Raw genomic sequence first — 21,824 nt, 5'->3', positions numbered from 1 at the left:
TGCCATGGTAGGTGGTTGAATTTGATTTCAATTAAAAAAAATCTAGAATTAACAATCTACTGTTGACCATGAAACCATTGTCGATTGTTGGAAAAAATCCATCTGGATCAATAATGTCCTTTAGCAGAGAGTGGAGGTCAATGGGTGCTATTCGGATTGGCGGTTGGTGACTAGTGGAGTGCCCCAGGGGTCGGTGCTGGGGCCTCAGCTATTTACCATTTATATAGATGATCTGGAGGAGGGAACCGAGTGTATGCTGTTGAAATTTGCTGATGACACCAAGATTGGTGGAACGGCAAATTGTGCGGAGGGTGTGGAGAGTCTGCAGAAGGATCTAGATAGGCTGGGCGAATGGGCCAGGAACTGGCAAATGGAATTTAATGTTGGCAAATGTGAGGTTGTCCACTTTGGTAGGAATAATGGTAGGAAGGACTATTACTTACATGGTGAAAAACTGAAGCGTGCGATGGTGCAGAGGGACCTCGGGGTCCTTGTGCATGAGTCGCAAAAACCCAGCCTGCAGGTGCAGCAGGTGGTCAGGAAGGCAAATGGGATGCTAGCCTTCACAGCGAGGGGGTTTGAATATAAAAGTAGGGAGGTCTTGCTGCAGCTGTATAGGGCACTGGTGAGACCGCAGCTGGAGTACTGTGTGCAGTTTTGGTCGCCGCACTTACGCAAGGATATTTTGGCCTTGGAGGGAGTGCAGAGGAGGTTTACTAGGCTGATGCCGGAGTTGAGGGGGTTGAACTATGAGGAGAGGCTGAATAAACTAGGCTTGTACTCGTTAGAGTTTAGAAGAATGAGGGGAGATCTCATTGAGACATATAAGATGATGAATGGGATGGATAGGATAGAGGTGGAGAGACTCTTCCCGCTCAGAAAGGACAGTAGGACTAGAGGGCACAGCCTCAAGATAAAGGGGGGGCGGTTTAGAACGGAGTTGAGGAGGAACTTCTTCACTCAAAGGGTGGTGAATCTCTGGAATTCTCTGCCCGTTGAAGTGGTGGAGGCTGCCTCGCTAAATATTTTTAAGATGCGGGTTGATAGGTTTTTAATAGGCAAGGGGATTAAGGGTTATGGGGAGAGGGCGGGAATGTGGAACTGAGACACGACAGATCAGCCATGATCTTATTGAATGGCGGGGCAGGCTCGAGGGGCTAGATGGCCTACTCCTGCTCCTATTTCTTATGTTCTTATGTTCTTTAGCGAAGGAAATCTGCCATCCTTACCTGGTCTGACCGTCATGTGGCTCCAGAGCCATAGTAATGTGTATAAATGCCCTCTGAAATAGACTGTTCAAAGGCCCTCTGAAATAGGCTGTTGACCAGCCAGGGATGCCTATATCCCAGGAATGAATGAAAAAAAGACTACATTTCAGTGCACCACCCTGTGTGGTACAATGCTATTATATGATAGGCAGTGTGATAATCAGGATAAGGATCACAAGACCTGGTCCTTGTGTTCAGACTCTGGCAGGCAAAATACTGAAACATGCATGTTAGTGTATTTTTCCCCTCAACACGTGTAACTCACAGAGATGGGTATGTTCCATGAGTGTTAACAGCTTCTCAAGCTGACCAAAGTTCAACCTGATTTCTTTGACTTGCAGAGATTTCACCATCTAACATTTCAACTGGTTGGAAAATGTGCCAACCTTCCCAGTGTCATTGTTTTAATACGTCAAGGCAGCTCCTGTCTTTGTCAGGAATTCAGAACTCTACATCAGACATCAGCGCAGCCGACCAGCTAGGGAATTTGAAGGTCTGTAATATTGGTGTTAGATGACTGGGATGAAATCCAGCTCCCAAACCTCTATAAGTCATTCATATTTCATATTTTACACTTGATAATGTTTTGCCAACGTTAATTCTTTTTTTAAACATGATTTACAATGCATTCTTGAACACCCTAACAACAGAGATGCGTTAAATTGTTTTTAAATTTCTTCATGATGTCATGGATCTGCCTAGTAACAGCAGTAGCACGAATTTAACAAGGCATGATCGGATGTGACCTGCCCAGCAACTGGTAGAAATTTGCCAAGTGACAGCAGTAGCCAGCCTTCAAAAGGCATGATGGGAAGTGACTTTTTCAGTAATGAGATTAGCAGGCATCGAGACAATACCAGGTATAAACTGACCTATCACTAGGAAACAGCTTACCTGGATGACTGAGAGATCAGTGGAGGTATGCACATGCTAATTTCTAGAGTCAGTGAATTTGGGAGATGCAGACAGCCAATTACACAGAATGAAGGATCAAAGAGGAAACATTGTATAATTGCCCAGCATCCCCAGAAGGACGCAGGCTAGGCATCTAATAGCTGAGAGGTCAGTTCATATCTAAAAGCCTGAGAGGCCGATCCACAATTCAGAGCCAGGAGATCAGACCCACATTTAAGTCTTGGAGCCAACACAGTGCAGAAATCTTTATGAAAGCTGTTTAAATATCACTGCTTCACCAAGAAAATATGTTTCCCAGTCTTGATCCTCAGCCTTCTATTGTATGGTAACTATAAGCTGGATTTTGATTTATAGATTTATTTAATTTGGATGGTATTTGGGAAGGGAGAAGTCTTAAGGCGTTCAGGGATCATAGATATATTTTTGAACAAGGGGGTAATTTCTACATAAACTACATGTATTTAGTGATTCATACTTAATTCTCTTAGATTATTGTAATCCTGGCCATCTCTTATTGTCTTTTCTTCAATTTAATAAATAGTCTTTAATAACCATTATCCTGTACTTCTCACTGGGGTTTCTTGTGACTCCTCACACCATTCCAAAAACAAACCTATACACCACCATGAACCGATGTTTCAAGTTGGGACACCGTCACAGATAACATCAGTGCTGTGCTTGACAACGATCTAAGTGTTGTTCCCTGCTGCACAGTCTGTTTTAACCCTTATACGGTGGACAAATAACTATGAGTAGACGTCTTATTAGTACAACCAATATTTATTTAAACCCACACAATCAATAATCACCCACCCGACTAACAATAAGTTATCTTACAGGAAAATACTAAAGTTCAAGTCCAATACAAGACCTTGACTTAACTTTGTGTGACTGGCAAGTACCCAAGCAGATATTGGCCTTTATCTGTGTGCTGGTCTCGGTAGTCATCTGTGTTGTCTGGTCCTTTGGTCAGGTCTAGCATTCTGCTCTGGTCTTCCTTCCTTCTCGGGCGTGGTGGCTCTCCTCTTGCTGGCAATGGACACCATTGTTGTCGCTCGTTTGTGGGGTGAGAGACAGAGATTGATTCCTGGTTGTGCAGCACCCTTTGTACCCTGTTTGGTTTCACGCCCCTTTTTGGCCATTGCCAATCAATTGATCAGAACTTGATCACCCTGATTGATAAGGGTCCAATCAGCTGCTACCGCACTGATCTCTGGGTGTGTCCCCAGCGGCCATGTCTGTAGAGGCACATAGGTCACATCCCTCCCTCCTAAATAAGGTTCACAGTGCCCTTATGTCTGGTACACACCCTGTGTGGCCAGAAAGTCTCTTTCGTCTTAGAGATGAAACAAGCCAGTGCGACTATAAAGTCCCTTTCATCCTGGAGATGACCCATATCCTGTTTATTCACTCGTCAGGGTTGCAGCCTGTTTGTCTCTGTCTTTAAACTGCAGCCTGTCAGTTCAGTTTCTTGCCCAATTGTCCCAGAGTGCTTTACAAAACGCCATTTTAAATGGCCCGTTTGGCCACCGTATTTAATATATCTTTTTGATCAAAGTTATAAATAATGTGTATAAAAATGGACATGCTTAGTAGGAGCACTGGCTTTATGGAGAAAAGGCAAACATCCTAAAACAAAATATCACTGAGAAACTACCGTTACAATCTCTAATGAAAGAAGTATTTTTTCACCTCTATCATAAGCGTTCAAATACTCATCTTTCCTGAAAAGAGATTTTTATTCATGCTTACTGCAATGACACACGTTCAATCTATATATATATTTATTTTTTGGTTTAAGGGGTAGGTTTAAAATTCAGATTTTCTTGCAGGCTGTCAGTGTGCATGGAAAACATTTAGCTCAGATGCTGGGAGAGTAGGATAATTACTAATTTTAGCCAGGTAGTGTGTAACTTTATTTAATAATGCAGTTTAATCAAAACACTAACAAATGAAGCAGCTTAACTATTAACAGTTTAACAATATTTAAACATGAAGAGAACCAACTCTAATTTCTAACATCATTGTTTCCAAATAAGCAACATTCCGCTTACAGACTTAAAAGCCACTTTAAATACAGTTAGCAACCAGTAGTTAGGATAGAGCCAATGGATTTTTGTTTATAGGTGGATATTTTCCCTGGGGTTGTGATTAAAGTAATGCAAGGTAGATTTAGGTATGCACGGCCATGTGATGATGTGCTTAATAGAAGAAGCTCAGTCTGTAGCAGAAAAATAGCTTTTCAAATCTGGCTGGGAATTGCTTGAGGTCAAGGGGTTTTCTGCAAGCTGCTGAAACTCATCTTCTTTCTCAAAGTTGACTGCACTCATTGTAACAAGTTATTTATGGTTTTACCGGCCTGCCTGCCATGGGCGAGAGCAGGCGGTGGAAAGATCCACTGACCTTGGGCGGAATTTTATGGTTTTGTGATGAGCAAGACCATAAGTCTCACCCACCGAGTGCATACTGACTCCCCAAAAGCATCTTTCCCTATCCCTGTAACCGTACGTATTTAGTCTGCTAATCCATCTAACCTACATATCTTGGGATACTAAGGGGCAACTTAGTATGACCAATATACCAACCAGCGCATTTTTGGACTATGGGAGGAAACTAGAGCATCTGGAGGAAACCCACGCAGACTCCATACAGACATTCACCCAAAGCTGGAATCGAACCGGGTCCTTGGCACTGTGAGGCAGCAGTGCTAACTACTGTGCCACTGTGCCATCCCTGATACAAATTCAAGCTTTTAATAACTTTAAGGTATTACCTTAGAATTGTCTTAACTATATTCAATTGCCTTCCAGTATGTATATATGTTGGCTGGGGAGTCGGTTAGTTCAATTGGCTGGGCAGCTGGTTTGTGATGCAGAATAATGCCAACAGCACGGGTTGAATTTCTGTACTGGCAGAGGTTAGTCATGAAAGTCTGCCTTCTCATCCTTTCGCCATGCCTGAGGTGCAGTGATTCTCAGGTTAAAATCACCACCAGTCAGCTCTCTCCCTATGATCAGCTGGGACAATGGTGATTTTACATATATTGGCCTATGTATATATATACATAGAAACTCAATATTGGCAAACTGTGGATTTAGGCTAGATGTTTATCGGATGTAGTTTTGGAAATCTAAATTATAATAAAGCGAGGTACCTTGAACCATGAGTGACTGGAAAATAAGAACCTATTGTCAGGCATGAGCTAAGCCTAAATATCTAAGGAAGGATGTGCTGGCCTTGGAAAGGGTCCAGAGGGGGTTTGCAAGAATGATTCCTGGAAAGAAGAGCTTGTTCAATGTGGTTGAGGACTCTGGGTCTGTACTTGTTGAAGTTTAGAAGGATGAGGCAGGATCTTATTGAAACTTACAGGATACTGCGAGGCCTTGGATAAAGTGTACGTGGAGAGGATGTTTCCACTAGTTGGAAAAAACTAGAACCAGAGGGCACGACCTCAGGCTAAAGGGACGATCCTCTAAAACAGAGATGAGGAATTTCTTCAGACAGAGAGTGGTGAATCTGTGGAACTCTTTGCCCCAGAAGGCTGTGGAGGCCAGGTCATTGAGTGTTTTTAAGACAGAAATAGATAGATTCTTGATTAATAACAGGATCAGGGATTATGGGGAAAAGTCAGGAGAATGAGGATGAGAAAAATATTAGCCATGATTGAATGGCAGAGCAGACTCGAAGGGCCGAGTGGCCTAATTCTGCTCTTATTCTTATGGTCTTATGACTGACAATGCCAGTTTGGTAGGACAGAAAGTCCAAATAGTAAAAGACAGAGTTGCAGGTACGATGCCAGTGCAGGATATTCTGTCAAAGTCCTATCTAGATTGGTAAATAGCTATAATATATGCCCTTATGTGTAAGACTCGTTAGTCTCTCACCCCTGGTGCAGTCAGGGATAAGTTGATTTGAAATGTGAACAATTACCAACTTTTATTTAATTTCTTCCTGCTTTTGATTTTTTATGCTATCCTGCTATATCCCAATCTGACCGGCCCTAAGATGTAGTGCATTCCCTGATGTCAAAATTCTGCTCTCTCATGAGGGATCCCTACTAAGGCTAATCCAGATAACTCAATTACATTTGTGCCAAATACCACCCCAGGCCTCATTATAGATGCTTTGCAGAAATCGGAGAATCACCCAGCTGAATGTGTTATGTCTCTGCCATGTGTACTGAGAACAATATTTTTGTAGTTACTCAATTTTTACACGCTGTATTAAATCATAGATTATTACCTTTATATATCAGCTTATTCAATGTGTAGAAAATTATTTTATTGATAAATACTTTGCAATAGACAATGAAAAAAATGACTTTTACTGGGGGCGAGGAGGCAATGATAGCATATTTTTAGTTCTTGCTCATTCAGCACAGTGGCACAGTAGTTAGCACTTCTGCCTCACAGTGCCAGGGACCCAGGTTTGATTCCCGGCTTGGGTCATTGTCTGTGTGGAGTCTGCATGTTCTCCCCGTGTCTGCATGGGTTTTCACTGGGTGCTTCCCACAGTTCAAAAGACGTGCTGGCCATGCTAAATTCTCCCTCAGTGTACCCGAACAGACGCCAGTATGTGGCGATGAGGGGATTTTTGTAGTAGCTCCCTTGCAGTGTTAATGCAAGCCTATACTTGTGGCACTAGTAAATAAGCTTAAGATAACCTTAAGGTAGCTAAAGATCTAGACTGGAAATTGTGGCTGATTTCTGCCTTTATGGAAAAGATTCAGAGACCTGACTATATATTTCGGATGAGGCGACACTTGATGTAATGATATCAGGACCATTTATTAAGCAATCAAAGCTATACTTAACAAGTTAAGGCAATTACTATCACAGTTCAGATGCTTCTTGCTTCCCACTGATGCTACACCCCTTCCCTCCCTGCATCTTTCTGACATCTGTGCAACAAACTTCTCTAAATCTAATCTTTTTATCCCCTGTAGCCAGGGGCTGTTCCTGCCCTGTTGTGTTCCGATCATGTTGTCATGTCTGCCAATGCTTACATTAACTCATTAATACATTAATTGTGAACATGACTCATGGTCAAAATCCATAGTCACCACCCAAGCAGCGTATCCTAAATGCATAAACAGCCCGTCCATGCATATGGTTCTGATTAACTCAAACCATGCAGGCAGCACTTTCTCACCACATCTAAAATTGACCCTTCATCTTCCAGGAACTGATTCAAAGTACATTCAGAAATAATTAATTGTACTGAAAACATGAAAAGATTCAAAGTAGGTTGATATTTCCTTAATATATCCAGTACGAAGGATTCTCCACTGCTGGGAAATGATGTGGTTCTCCATGGAGCACCATTTTTGGACCGATAGGGTAAATCCAGGGGTAGGGGCCTGAGTGGGATTGTGGTCGGTGCAGATTCGATGGGTCGAATGGCCTTACTCTGCACTGTAGGGATTCTGTGAATTCAACAAAACATATTTTGGAAAGAACAGGGGATTTATCCCAGGTATCCTGGCTAATAAATCAACTTTAACGCTCAGCCACATTGCCATACACTGCGCCGCAGTGGAGAATCCCAGCTGCGGGTGTGGTGGGAGAATTCCGGCCAGTAAAACATTTATTAGAAACATTTCAATGCCTTTTTTTTTTACTCGTGACAAAAGAAAATTGTTGGAAAGAGTTTAGTTGGAGAAGTTGTGAGGAATTACCTCTTGGAAATCTGTCAGCTGTGTGTTTACACCAAAAAGCCCATTACTGTCAAAAATCTGACTGAAACATCATTTGTGACAAAATGATGAGTCAAAGTTTTATGCCCAAGCCGACCACACACAGCATTTAAGTAAGCCTAGGGGATTTTTACAGTAACTTAATTGCATTTAGAGAAGGTCGTGAAAGACATTGCAATAGATAAATATAGCTGCACTTAGAAGCAATAATCTAAGGAGGCCACTTCAGAGTTGACAGTGTCTTTTCAAAACTGGCACTCCATTTGGTGCAGCAAATGTGAGCAATATCATGCTGGAAGTGTGTTGCTGCAGATCACCAGGCATGGGAAGAGGTCACTCAAAGAAGTAGCAGCAAAGTTCTCCTCTCATTGAAGTCGTGTGCTGAGCCTGGGCTCTTAATCACCAGCACAGTTTGCCACCTCCCTAATCACAGCAAGGCATCACAGATGCACCCTCTTCCTATGCATTGGCATCTGGTCAACTACGTCATCGCCAGGCAGAAAAACTGGGAGGACGTGCTTGTAATGAAAACCATGTGTGGCACTGACTATCGCACTAACCATCGTCTTGTCATTGCAAAGCTAAACATTAAGATCTGTCTCCTTAGTTGACCCCAGGGAGTGAAGTTCCAGATATGCCTCTATGTCTTGAGGCTCAAACTGGTGACCATGAGGCAATCTCTCTCAGCAAAACCTGGAATTTACTAATACGCAGTGAAAATGGACACATTGCATTGATTGTCTGACGGTTATGGGTATAACATACCCTATTGTGCTGGAGTCTCTGTGTTCAGACTTGTCTTTTTTTCTTCCTTCTGTGGTTCTTGAAGCAACTTTCTGGTTGTATATTCCAGAGAAATTTTACTTGTTCATTTCTGATGCACTTAATTGCTGGAATCTTACCGCCTCGCTTGCCCGAGGCTTGTAAGGCCACATTCGGGGTCAATAGGAGAAAGCCGTTCTGCAAGCCTTGCCCACCCTGACTCTGGGGCAGGCGTGCTGGTAAAACTCTGGCCATTATTTCAGAACAGGTCATTGCATTTTGAGTCTTATGTCAGAAACATTTGAAGAATTTCGGGGTGGTGTGATTCGAAAGGGGTCTTTCATGCTTCCTAGGGGTTGAGCATCTGTCTTCATCTGACTGTGAAATTTGAAATTGTGTGTTTTGCAGCAGTATTGGCAGTTTTCCCATTGTGTAGGGTCCCAACGTTTTGAAATTTGGCCGGAAAAAGGAATAAGGGAAATTGTGCCTTCGAAAGGCATATCCCTGTAAAGATTATGTGGACCGCAAAGACTGGAAGAGATTCTACAATGCTCTGAAATCTATATAGGGGCCCCCACCTACTGGTTCATCAACAATCCACGGTGGCAGAGTGGTTAGCGCCGCTGCCTCACAGTGCGGGGGACCCGGGTTCGATTCCCGGCTTGGGTCACTACCTGTGCAGAGTCTGCATGTTCTCCCCATGTCTGCATGGGCTCCCTCCCACAGTCTGAAAGACCTGTTGAGTGGGTGCATTGGCCACACTAAATTATCTCTCAGTGTACCTGAACAGGTGGCAACTAGGGGATTTTCACAGTAACTTATTGCAGTGTTAATGTAAGCCTACTTGTGATACCAGTAAACAAACTTTAATCCTCAGTGTTGTTGAGTCAACACTGCTCACAGGCAAAGCCCAAATTCTAGAAAGTTGGACTTTATCTTTAATCACATTCTCAGTTGGTTTTCATCCATCAATGAAGAAGCAATCCACAGGTTGCCACCAATACTTTCACAGCTCAGTACTCAATGAATATTGTATTATTGCAGTAAGATTTCTGTGAGAATCACTTTTTTCAGTGAAGCAATATGTGACTATTGAATTCCAACAGAGCTGTGTTATGATCCTTGGGCAGACTCTAGGATGTGGGAGAGATCCGGATAATGACCTGCAACGTTTTGTTCAAAGCAGATAAAGGTTGAGATTCAAGATACCTGCATTTGGAATAAAGCCATAAGATTGTACAAATTTTGAAGAAACAAGAAAAAACTGTATAAGTTCAGAAAGATAAAACAATTAACAATATACATCTTATACTTATTCAGGGTAAGTATGAACTATGTGTGAATTAACAGACAAAATGTGGTCAAACACACCACGCGACAGACAAATGAAACCAAGACAGAGTCCATGGATTTCTCAAGCACCCACCTGGATGTCAGGAGACACCAAGACAAACAATCTTGCTGAATTTTTAAATGTTGAGGGATTCTCAGCTACACCTTTGAAGATCTCTCCTGAGAATTCCCTCTAAAAGTCTCTCCCACTCGGCTGGCTTTACCAAAAACTCACTTCCCATGGTTTTATGCCTTCTGAAATTCCTTCCCCCTGGATTCTTACATGCACTCGAACACTAACTTTCAAGCACATTTTCAGTTCTACAGTTGTGCCAAGCAGAACACCAATGGGGTACATTTACCCGTGCTCCCACAGAATGGATCCAGTCTGCCAAGAACAGCTCTTTTTTAAAAAATTTAGAGTCTACTTTTTTGCGTCACCTTTTTAACTTACTGATTGGGCCTATCCTTGCCTCTGTGCCTGTGACCATAAGATCATAAGACATAGGAACAGAATTAGGCCACTCGACCCATTGAGCCTTCACCACCATTCAATCATGGCTGATATTTTTTCATCCCCATTCTCCTGCCTTTTCCCCATAACCCCCAATCCCCTTATTAATCAAGAACCTATCTATCTCTGTCTTAAAGACACTCAATGACCTGGCCTCCACAGCCTTCTATGGCAAAGAGTTCCATAGGTTGACCACTCATTTGCTGAAGAAATTCCTCTTCATCACTATTTCAAAGGATTGTCCCTTTAGCTTGAGGTTGTGCCCTCTGGTTCTAGTTTTTCCTGATGTGGAGATGCCAGCGTTGGATTGAGGTAAACACAGTAAGAAGTCTCACAACACCAGGTTAAAGTCCAACAAGTTTATTTGATAGTAAACCCACTAGCTTTCAGGGTTTGCCCCTTCGTCAGGTGAGTGGAGAGTTCTGGTCACAGAGTGGAAACATCCTGTCCGCATCCATTCAATTCAGGCCTTGCAGTATCCTATAAGTTTCAATAAGATCCCCCCTCATCCTTCTAAACTCCAACGAATACAGACTCTCTGGCTGTCTCCCCGACCCTGACTGCCTCAAAAATACTCTCTCGAGAAGAGTTGTTCACTGGCCCTTAAAATGATCTGATGACCTATCAAAGAACTCCCAAAGGGGTCCCACCCTTGTTACTAGGTAGGAACAAATGTAACAAGCGAGGGAGCACCCTATACCATAGACTGCTTACTTAGCACCCAGGGGTGCAACTGATCAATGGATTTCATGACAGTTGTAATCTCTGAATATCAGATTTGTCCAGTACTGTAATCTGAAAATTATAGCAATCCATGCAGCAATCTATCAAAGTACTTATTAATTATTGAATATCTCACCAGCACTGTGTTGTAATCTATGAATATATCATATATAGTGCAGTAATCTAGGAATATGTCATAAGTGCAGTGCTAGTAAGTGAGCCTGTCATTTGTACAACACTGTATTAAGAATATAATCCACTGGATTCCCTAAAGTTTCATATCTTTCTGTTTGTAATTCAATTGACTTTATTTTTCCAACTTTATTGAAGTTGTCCCCAACAATCCCCCAATCTGCAACTAAGCTGGAACTCTCTGGCTGCACTAATTTCAGTCTTCTTGTCTGCACCAGGTTCTGACCTTGAAGTGTTGTACTCCCAACAGCACTGTTATGTACTTGTGGTGGGGTCTCTTACATGATCAACAGAAGACTTGGATATTGTACAGAACTGCAACGGAAATAATTAATTCTTTGCATTTTGCAAATGATGGGAGAGCAGAAATGCCAGGTTGATTTATGAAAATACCGGTTAAAAATATTTAAATATTGGAAAGAGACAACAGATGATTTATGAGTGGCATAGAGGCTTGGCTACACATCAGTTGGTACTCGCTGGATTTGAGATGGGGCTGACACCAGAGACCTAAGAAAGTTAGAAAATAATTTCAAAACAAGTCAGGAAGTGAAGTGGGCCATCCACTGGAGCAGAGTCCCACAATCTCTATCCTTGCAGCCACTTATAATGACGTTTTTAATTAGTAATATTTAGTTGTACACTTTGGCATTCCCTTGCAATCTGCATTTTAGAGTATTATTGAAACTGTCAGTCACAGAGAGGAGTTAAGCATCCCATTTATTGGGGTCAGATTTAAGGATCCAGAGCTGTGAAGGAGGATTTCCACAGCATGAAAAATTCTAGTTGGAAATCTGAGCATGTTACAGTGTGATCTCCTGTGACACCTCTCATTAATAGTTTGAAAGAAAGAAAGACTTGCATTTATAGTGAGTTTCATGACTGCTACATGGTCACAGGTCACTAGTGAAGAAGCAGCCATGTAGTCAACACCACCCTGTAAATGAAGCTCCGTTATTGTTAACCCTCTGTGCTTCCGAGCATCAATCCTCCAATATACATCTCAAAAATCCCCAACCCCACTGACTTGAATTCCATCATGGCCACATTGGGAGTAGCTGCAATAGTAAGACGTCTCACAACACCAGGTTAAAGTCCAACAGGTTTATTTGGTAGCAAACGCCAGTGGCGTTTTTGACTTTTGGGTGGCATTTGCTACCAAATAAACCTGTTGGACTTTAACCTATGCGTTGTGAGACTTCTTACAATGTTTACCCGAGTCCGTCGCCAGCATGTCCACATCAGAACAGCTGCAATACCAGCAGTGGCCACCATGTCCAGTGACACTGCCGGACTGAAGAGCTGTCAGCCAGGAGATTAAAGGCATGACTGCTGCCAGTTAAATTACTGGTCAGTGTTAAATACAATACCGCCATTTGTGTCTATCAAATTATTATGATGCTGAACTGTCGCGCTCCCTCAAAACCAGAGCTCAGGTACTCCCTGGAGACAAGGACACTGTGTGGGCATATGCTAATGTTAATTAGAAGTTAATTACTATTGCTGTTGGAAGTTTATTTAAATTTTCATTTTTTTTTTACTCCTCCGCTTGAAGAAAAGTTGGCAAAATCTGAAAAGTCAGTAGGAGATGACAGGGTTTATTTCTCTTATACATTTTTTTGTAGATTATCTGGCTGTGAGTTATTCATGTTTTATGCACAAGTGTAATGACTAAAATCTGATGTCTGTGTCCCTGATCATTTGTATACCCATAAGGGTATAAGGGTGGCACAGTGGTTAGCACTGCTGCCTCACAGTGCCAGGGACCCAGGTTCGATTCCGGCTCAGGGTCACTGTCTGTATGGTGTTTGCACATTTCCCCGTGGGTTTTCTCGGGGTGCTCCGGTTTCCTCCCACAGTCCAAAGATGTGCGGGTTAGGTTGATTGGCCATGCTAAATTGACCCTAGTTTCAGGGGGATTAGCAGGGTAATTATGTGGGGTTGTGGGAATAGGGCCTGGGTGGGATTGTTGTTGGTGCGGGCTCGATGGGCCAAATGGCCTTCTTCTGCGCTGTAGAGATTCTATGATTCTATATATGTTATTCTAAACGTATCAAACCAATTTGAGTGCTGTCCATGTTGTGGATATTTCTATGTATTTCTCTCTCTGTGTGCTAATGTATTTAGATTTATTGGTCACTGTGTGAATGGTTAACAGAAACAATGTCATAATGAAAATATTCTAGAATTTCAGATGTACAATGGGGACAAAAAAAATCAGGAAATCTATAATGATACACTGTTCCATCTTCATTTACAATCCAATGGTACATTTTTATTCCTTTATCATTTTCAGCGAAGGTTTATTAATCAGTTTGAAGTAAATACACCTCATTGAATTTACAGATTTATACATAGTCCATTCAAAATCCTTGTGCTTGTTGAAAAATCACTCTTTTCCTCTGTCCTTTCCTCAAACTCTGCAACCTGTTCCATCTTCTACAAATTAGTGGGGGTGGAGTTGGTGGTACATGTTAATCAGCAGGACGTATCCCAGTCATGATTGACCAGATGCTGTGAGACTTAGTGGGGTACAGATTTGGTATTTGGGATTCCCATAGCAAAGATTCCCATTCCAAAGAAGTGTCAGTTAGGTTGATTGGCCATGCTAATATAAAGGGGATCAACAGAGCAAATATGTGGGGTTACGGGAATAGGGCCTGGTGTGGGATTGTGGTCGGTGCAGACTTGATGGGCCGAATATCCTCCTTCTGCACTGCAGGGATTCCACGATTGTGTGATTCAATCTCCCTCCCTGCTGCACACCACTGTGATCACAGTAAAAAGCCTGACAACACCAGGTTTTAGTCCAACCGATTTATTTGATAATTGTCAAATAAATCGGTTGGACTAAAACCTGGTGTTGTCAGACTTTTTACTGTGTTTACGCCAGTCCAACGCCGGCATTCCCACATCATCACCACTGTGATGCCAGCTCTGCCAAGGATGGAAATGGTGGTGCCCAGGATATTATTTGTAATGTACAACACAACCCCTGTGCTGATAGATTGCCTCCTTCATGTTATGCATGAGCCATTATTTCTGTCCTTCATTAAAAATGTTGTCCCTTTGATCCTGTTCTCTTCCACCTCCTCTTTTGAAATAAGCTGTGTAATGCTTATGCATCCTATTTAATTGTGACATATCCATCACCAAGACTACTTCTTCACCATTGCCAATCTTTTTCTTTACCATTTCTCCCGCATCACTCAACTGCTGTCGAAACCCTTATCCAGGCTTATGGCATCTCAATATGTACATATGTCATGGGTGACACGATGGCATGGTGTTTAACATTGCTGCCTCACAATGCCGAGGACATGGATTCCATTCCCGACTTGGGTCACTATCTGTGCAAAGTCTGCACATTATCCCTGTGTCTACATGGGTTCCCTCTGGATGCTCTGATTTCCTCGCAGTCTGAAAGACGTGCTGGTTAGTCGCATTGGCCATGCCAAATTCTCCCTCTGTGTACCCGAACAGGCGCCAGAGTGTGGCACCAGGGGATTTTCAGAGTAACTTCATTGCAGTGTTAATGTAAGCCTACTTGTGACTAGTAAATAAATGAGCTTTCTGCTTGCATTCAACGTGAACCTTGCGTGAATGAGATTTTGTTGGGAGACACTTCCCTCCTGAACATCTGGACAAGCTCCACACCATCAGCCCCTGAGATCCAGACCACCCTGTGTCTGCTGCTGCCCGAGGAGTGTCGGAAGGGACAAAGGCAGTGACCAAGTACACCAGCTTCAAATAAAGCCCCACAACGAACTAGAAACCTCACCCTCCATTTGTTCTGCTAGCCTAACCATCCTGACTTACATTGTCCACCCATCAACCAGTGCATTCAATTGAATATCATATAAATTTGTTCTATCCATCCTGACTCTGCACCCACTCCACCTCACCCCAATCCCCAATTCTGCAACCTCCTCCAGCCTTACACTTCCTTTCCACACCCTTTGGACACCAAACTCTGCCCTTTTGTACACCACTTTGCTTTTGTTCTTTACCTTTGAAAGAGACATTAGGCTGTCCTATCCCTGCAGTTTGGAGGAAGCCTTACACCCTCCAACCTCCCCATTTCTCTCTTGGCCTTGAAAAATCTCCTCATAACCCATTTTTTGAACCAAACCTTCAATTATCTTTCCTGGTAATTATTTAGCACCAGCTGTCTTTACTTCATTCATTTTATCCTCCCGTTGCCTTGAGACGTGCTCTGTGTAAAAGAACCTACATCAATGCAAATTGCTTTTGATTTGATTTGATTTAATTTATTATTGTCACATGTGTTGGTATACAGTAAAAAGTATTGTTTCTTGCACTCTTTACAGACAAACATAACATTCATAGAGAAGGAAATGAGAGAGTGCAGAATATAGTGTTACAATCATAGCTAGGGTGTAGAGAAAGATCAGCTTAATGCGAGGTAAGTCCATTCAAAAGTCTGACAGCAGCAGGGAAGAAGCTGTTCTTAAGTTGGTTGGGACATGACTTCAGACTTTTGTATCTTTTTCCTGATGGAAGAAGGTGGAAGAGAGAATGTCCAGGGTGCGTGGGGTCCTTAATTATACTGGCTGCTTTGCTGAGGCAGCGGGAAGTGTAGACAATGGATGGGAGGCTGGTTTGCGTGATGGATTGGGCTACATTCATGGGCCTTTGTAGTTCTTTGCGGTCTTTGGCAGAGCAGGAGGCATACCAAGCTGTGATATAATCAAGAAGAATTCTTTCTATGGTGTATCTGTAAAAGTTGGTGAAAGTCATAGCTGAGATGCCAAATTTCCTTAGTCTTCTGAGAAAGTAGAGGCTTTGGTGGGCTTTCTTAACTATAGTGTTGGCATGAGAGGACCAAGACAGGTTGTTGGTGATCTGGACACCTAAAAACTTGAAGTTCTCAACCCTTTCTACTTCGTCCTCATTGATGTAGACAGGGACATGTTCTCTTTTATGCTTCCTGAAGTCAATGACAATCTCCTTCATTTTGTTGACATTGAGGGAGAGATTATTGTTGTTGCACCAATTCACCAGATTCTCTATTTCACTCCTGTACTCTGTCGTATTGTTGTTTGAGATCCGATCCATTATGGTGGTGTCGTCAGCAAACATGAAAATTGAGGAGAATTTGGCCACATAGTCATAGGTGTATAAGGAATATGGTAGGGGCCTGACAATGCATCCTGGTGGGATACTGGTGTTGAGGATGATCGTGGAGGAAGTGTTGTTGCCTATCCTGACTGATTATGGTCTGTGAGTTAGGAAGTTCAGGATACAGTCACAGAGGGAAGTGCTGAGGCCCAGGCCACAGAATTTGGAGCTGAGTTTCGTGAGAAAAATGATGTTGAAGCCTGAGCTGTAGTCAACAAATAGGAATCTGACATAGGTGTTCCAGGGTTGAGTGCAGCAATGATAAAACTTATCGCCATTTCAACCTTTTCTTCTGGAATTCTCTAGCACCTCTGCCTCCCTTTTCCTGCCTATTTACAACATTAACACCACCTATTTGAGTATTCATTATTTTTAAAATATTCCCTGTTTAAACACAATGTTGGGCATCTCTTGCAACTCTCCCAAGTTTACTCAATTTCTGTTCTCTCTTCCCTGGACTTCATTAGGATTTTTTTTTATGTTCAAGGTGCTATATAAGCACACGTTTTGGATTGCTTTTGGCTTTTCTCTATCGCTTTGCACTTTACGTTTTGTAGTATTTTTAGGAATTATTTTGGAGAATGACAAAGCATTGAAATCTTGTCGATGCTCATTTACTGGGCTGCATTTTCCAACTGTCCCATGGGTGGCACGATTGTACAGTGGTTAGCACTGCTGCCTCACAGTGCTAGGGACCTGAGTTCAATTCCCGACTTGGGTCACTGTCTGTGCAGAGTCTGCACTTCCTATCCGTATCTGTACAGATTTCCTCCGGGTGCTCCGGTTTCCTCCCACAGTCCGAAAGACGCTGGGACAATGGCAACTTTATCTTTACCTAAAGAGTCATCCCTGTTGGTTTGGGGCCACCAGCATGGCCCTATGACCACACATAAGTCAAACTGCATGATGATGATGAGCACCCAGAGGAAACCCATGCAGACACAGGAAGAATGTGCAGACTCCGCACAGGAGTGAGCCAAATCAGGAATCAAACCCAGATCACTGGCGCTGTGAGGCAGCAGTGCCAACCACTGTGCCACTGTGCTGCTCCCAGTTATTTTACGAGAGATGAAAGTCTGCCACAATCTGAAAGACGGGTGGGTCAGGTGCATTGGCCAGGCTTATTTCTCCCACAGTGTATCCGAAAAGGCACCGGAATGCGGCGACTGGGGGATCTTCATAGTAGCTTCATAGCAGTGTTAATGTAAGCCTACTTGAGACACTAATAAACAAACTAGTATAAGCTGTTCATTAGACCAAGAACTCCAAATGATGCGTGTATTTAATTTGTCTTCTTGCAGAATGATGAAGTCGTGCTGCAGTGCAGTGCCACCTTCCACAAGGAGCACCTCAAACTCTGTCTTGCTGCAGAAGGATTTGGTAACCGACTCTGTTTTTTGGAGTCTACATCAAACTCTAAGGTGAGCCCTTTTGTGATCTTCGATTACGCTCTCATCAGTCCCCCTAGAGCTTGGCATCAGTGACTTCCACCACGTCAGCCATTGATAGCGTTGAGAAATATACATTGCTGCAGAATACATGGTGCTGTGGAAGGAATAATAACTCAGGAACAGTCAGAAGCTGAATGATAGATGATTAAAAATAATGAAGAGCTGTGATATGTTTAAAGAGCAGTTTAAAGTAATTAATTCATCCTTCCATAATATGACTGATGGATTCAACTGTGCTTGTGAAGATTTAATGATTTTAAAAAAGTAATATGCACCCATTAAGAAGCTGTTGTTTTATAACAATTAGTATTACTACTGTGCTTACATGTCTATTCTTGATGTGTGAGGGGCTGGAACTTTTCTATAAGGCTATCTTTGTTAAGTCAAGTTATAGGCTGGCACGGTGGCACAGTGGTTAGCATTGCTGCCTCACAGCGTCAGGGATCCAGGTTTGATTCCCAGCTTGGGCACTATCTGTCTGGAGTCTGCGCTTTCTCCCTGTGTCCGCATGGATTTCCTCTGGCTGCCCTGGCTTCCTTCCAAAGTGTGAAAGATGTGCCAGTTAGGTGTATAGTTCTCCCTCAGTGTACTCAAACAGGCATCTAGGGGATTTTCACAATAACTTTATTGCAGTGTTATTGTAAACTTACTTGTTACACTAATGAATAATAACAGAATCCCTACAGTGCAGATCAAAGCCATTCAGCCCATTGAGCCTGCAACAGTTCTCTGAAACTGCATCAGTCACTCAAGATGAATTGGAACCTGGGTCCCTGGTGGTGTGAGGCGGCAGTGCTAACTGTGCCATTGTACCAGCACTAATGACAGACAGGCTATCATAAGGAATACATATTTCTTTATTAAAAAGTGAGCCATGCCAGAGCCTGATTAAATTGCTGACTTTTGTCTATTTTAGAGATGCTGAAAACCATACAATTTAACTTGGAGTGATACTCTTGTAAGAATGCACAAATGCCTTGTTTCTTGCAGAAATATATTACTCTCTTTTCCTCTAATTGTCTCTTTGCTTGAATATGGTTCTTTAAAAATCAATTGTCCTTTAATGCCACATCCAAGCAGCTATTATTTATATATGTGTTTTGACAGTGAGTGCCATCATGTTATTATTAGCACAAGGGACCATTAAAGTCACATCTAGTTCAGTTTTTTTTATTAATTCAAGGGATGTGGGATTTGCTGGCTAGGCCAGCATTTATTGCCCATCTCTAAATGCCTTTGAAAAGGTGCCTTCTTGATTTACTGACCTCCATGGTGCTGTTAGGGAGGGAGTTCCAGGATGCACAGACAGTGGAGGAACGGCAACATAGTTCTCAGTCATGATCAATAAGGTTATGGGGTAAGTGGAACTGAAGCACTATCAGATCAGCCATGATCTTATTGAATGGCGGGGCAGGCTCGAGGGGCTAGATGGCCTACTCCTGCTCCTATTTCTTACGTTCTTATGTTCTTATGATGGTGATTGACTTAGAGCATAGAACATAGAACATTACAGCACAGTACAGGCCCTTTGGCCCTCGATGTTGCGCTGACCAGTGGAACCAATCCAATGACCCTCTAACCTAAACTATTCCAATGTTATCCATATGCCTATCCACAGACGATTTGAACGCCCTTAAAGTTGGCGAGTCCACAACTGCTGCAGGCAGGGCATTCCACGACCATACTACCCTCTGAGTAAAGAACCTGCCTCTGACATCCGTCCTATAATTACCACCCCTTAATTTATAGCTATGTCCCCTTGTGTTAGCCATCACCATCCGAGGTAAAAGGCTCTCACTGTCCACCGTATCCAATCCTTTGATCATCTTGTATGCCTCAATCAGGTCACCTCGTAACCTTCTTCTCTCCAATGAAAATAACCTCAAGTCCCTCAGCCTTTCCTCATAAGACCTTGCCACCATACCAGGCAACATCCTGGTAAACCTCCTCTGCACCCTTTCCAATGCCTCCACATCCTTCTTATAATGCGGCGACCAGAACTGTACACAATACTCCAAGTGCGGCCGCACCAGAGTTTTGTACAGTTGTAACATGACCTCACGGCTCCGAAATTCAATCCCTCTACCAATAAAAGCTAACACACCGTACACCTTCTTAACAACCTTATCAACCTGGGTGCCCACTTTCAGGGAGCTATACACATGTACCCCGAGATCCCTCTGCTTGTCGACACTACTAAGAGTCCTTCCATTAGCCCTATATTCTGTACCCCTGTTATTCTTACCAAAGTGAATCACCTCACACTTTTCCGTATTAAACTCCATCTGCCACCCCTCGGTCCAGCTCTGCAGCTTATCTATGCCCTGCTGCAAACTGTAACATCCATCCTCACTGTCTACAACTCCTCCGACTTTGGTGTCGTCAGCAAATTTACTAATCCATCCTTCTACACCCTCATCCAGGTCATTTATAAAAATGACAAACAGCAGTGGCCCCAAAACAGATCCTTGAGGTACACCACTTGTAACTGCACTCCAGGTTGAATATTTCCCATCAACTACCACCCTCTGTCTTCTATCAGCTAGCCTGATCCAAACTGCTAAATCACCCACAATCCCATGCATCTGCATTTTCTGCAATAGCCTACCATGGGGAACCTTATCAAACGCTTTGCTAAAATCCATATACACCACGTCAACTGCCTTACCCTTATCCACCTCTTTGGTCACCTTTTCAAAAAACTCGATAAGGTTTGTGACGCACGACCTACCCTTCACAAAACCGTGTTGACTATCCCTAATCAATTTATTTCCCTCTAGATGATTATTAATCCTATCCCTTATAATTCTTTCCAAAACTTTGCCCACAACAGAAGTAAGGCTCACTGGTCTATAATTCCCAGAATGGTCTCTACTCCCTTTCTTGAACAAGGGGACAACATTTGCTATCCTCCAGTCTTCCGGAACTATACCTGAAGCCAATGACAACATGAAGATCAAAGCCAAAGGCTCTGCAATCTCTTCCCTAGCCTCCCAGAGAATCCTCAGGTAAATCCCATCCGGCCCAGGGGACTTATCTATTTTCACACTCTCAAGAATTGCCAACACATTCTCCTTATGTACCTCAATCCCATCTAGTCTACTACCTGGTATCGCAGTATTCTTGTTGACTACACTGACTTTTTCCTGTGTGAATACTGTCGAAAAATACTCATTCAGTGCCTCTCCTATCTCTTCAGGCTCCACGCATAACTTACCACTGCTGTCTCTGACTGGCCCTAATCTTGCCCTAACCAATCTTTTATTCTTAACATACCTGTAGAAAGCTTTAGGATTTTCCTTGATCCTATCCGCCAAAGTCATCTCATGTCCTCTTCTAGCTCTTCTTAACTCTCTCTTTAACTCCTCCCTGGCTATTTCATAACTCTCCAGTGCCCCAACTGAGCCTTCACGTCTCATCTTTACATAAGCCTCCTTCTTCCTCTTCACCAGAGATTCAACTTCCTTAGTACACCACAGTTCCTTCACTCGACCACTTCCTCCATGCCTAACAGGCACATATTTATCAAGGACTCGCAGTAGCTGCTCGTTGAATAAGCTCCACATTTCAGATGTTCCCAGCCCCTGCAATTTCCTACTCCACCCTATGTATCCTAAATCTCGCCTAATAGCCTCATAATTACCTTTCCCCCAGCTATAACTCCTGCCCTTCGGTATATGCCTATCCCTTTCCATCACTAAGGTAAACGTGACCGAATTGTGGTCACTATCACCAAAGTGCTCACCTACCTTCAAGTCTAACACCTGGTCTGGTTCATTACCCAGTAATGAACTGAGAACTTGGAGGGGAACTTGCAGGTGGTGGTGTTC

General features: G+C 42.9%; 1 protein-coding gene across 1 annotated transcript in view; it reads left to right on the top strand.

Moving 5' to 3' along the window:
• Positions 1-21,824, top strand: part of ryr2a (ryanodine receptor 2a (cardiac)) — a 662,889-nt gene that overhangs the window by 187,583 nt on the left and 453,482 nt on the right. The window contains exon 2 of the mRNA XM_080200677.1: positions 17,845-17,964. Within this exon, the coding sequence (XP_080056803.1) occupies positions 17,845-17,964 (120 nt within the window). The remainder of the gene's footprint in view (positions 1-17,844; positions 17,965-21,824) is intronic.

Source organism: Carcharhinus amblyrhynchos, chromosome 12 (genome assembly GCF_965287045.1).
Source record: "Carcharhinus amblyrhynchos chromosome 12, sCarAmb.v2.hapA, whole genome shotgun sequence".
In the NCBI taxonomy this organism is placed as follows: Eukaryota; Metazoa; Chordata; class Chondrichthyes; order Carcharhiniformes; family Carcharhinidae; genus Carcharhinus; species Carcharhinus amblyrhynchos.
This window is presented reverse-complemented; position numbering and strand designations above follow the sequence as displayed.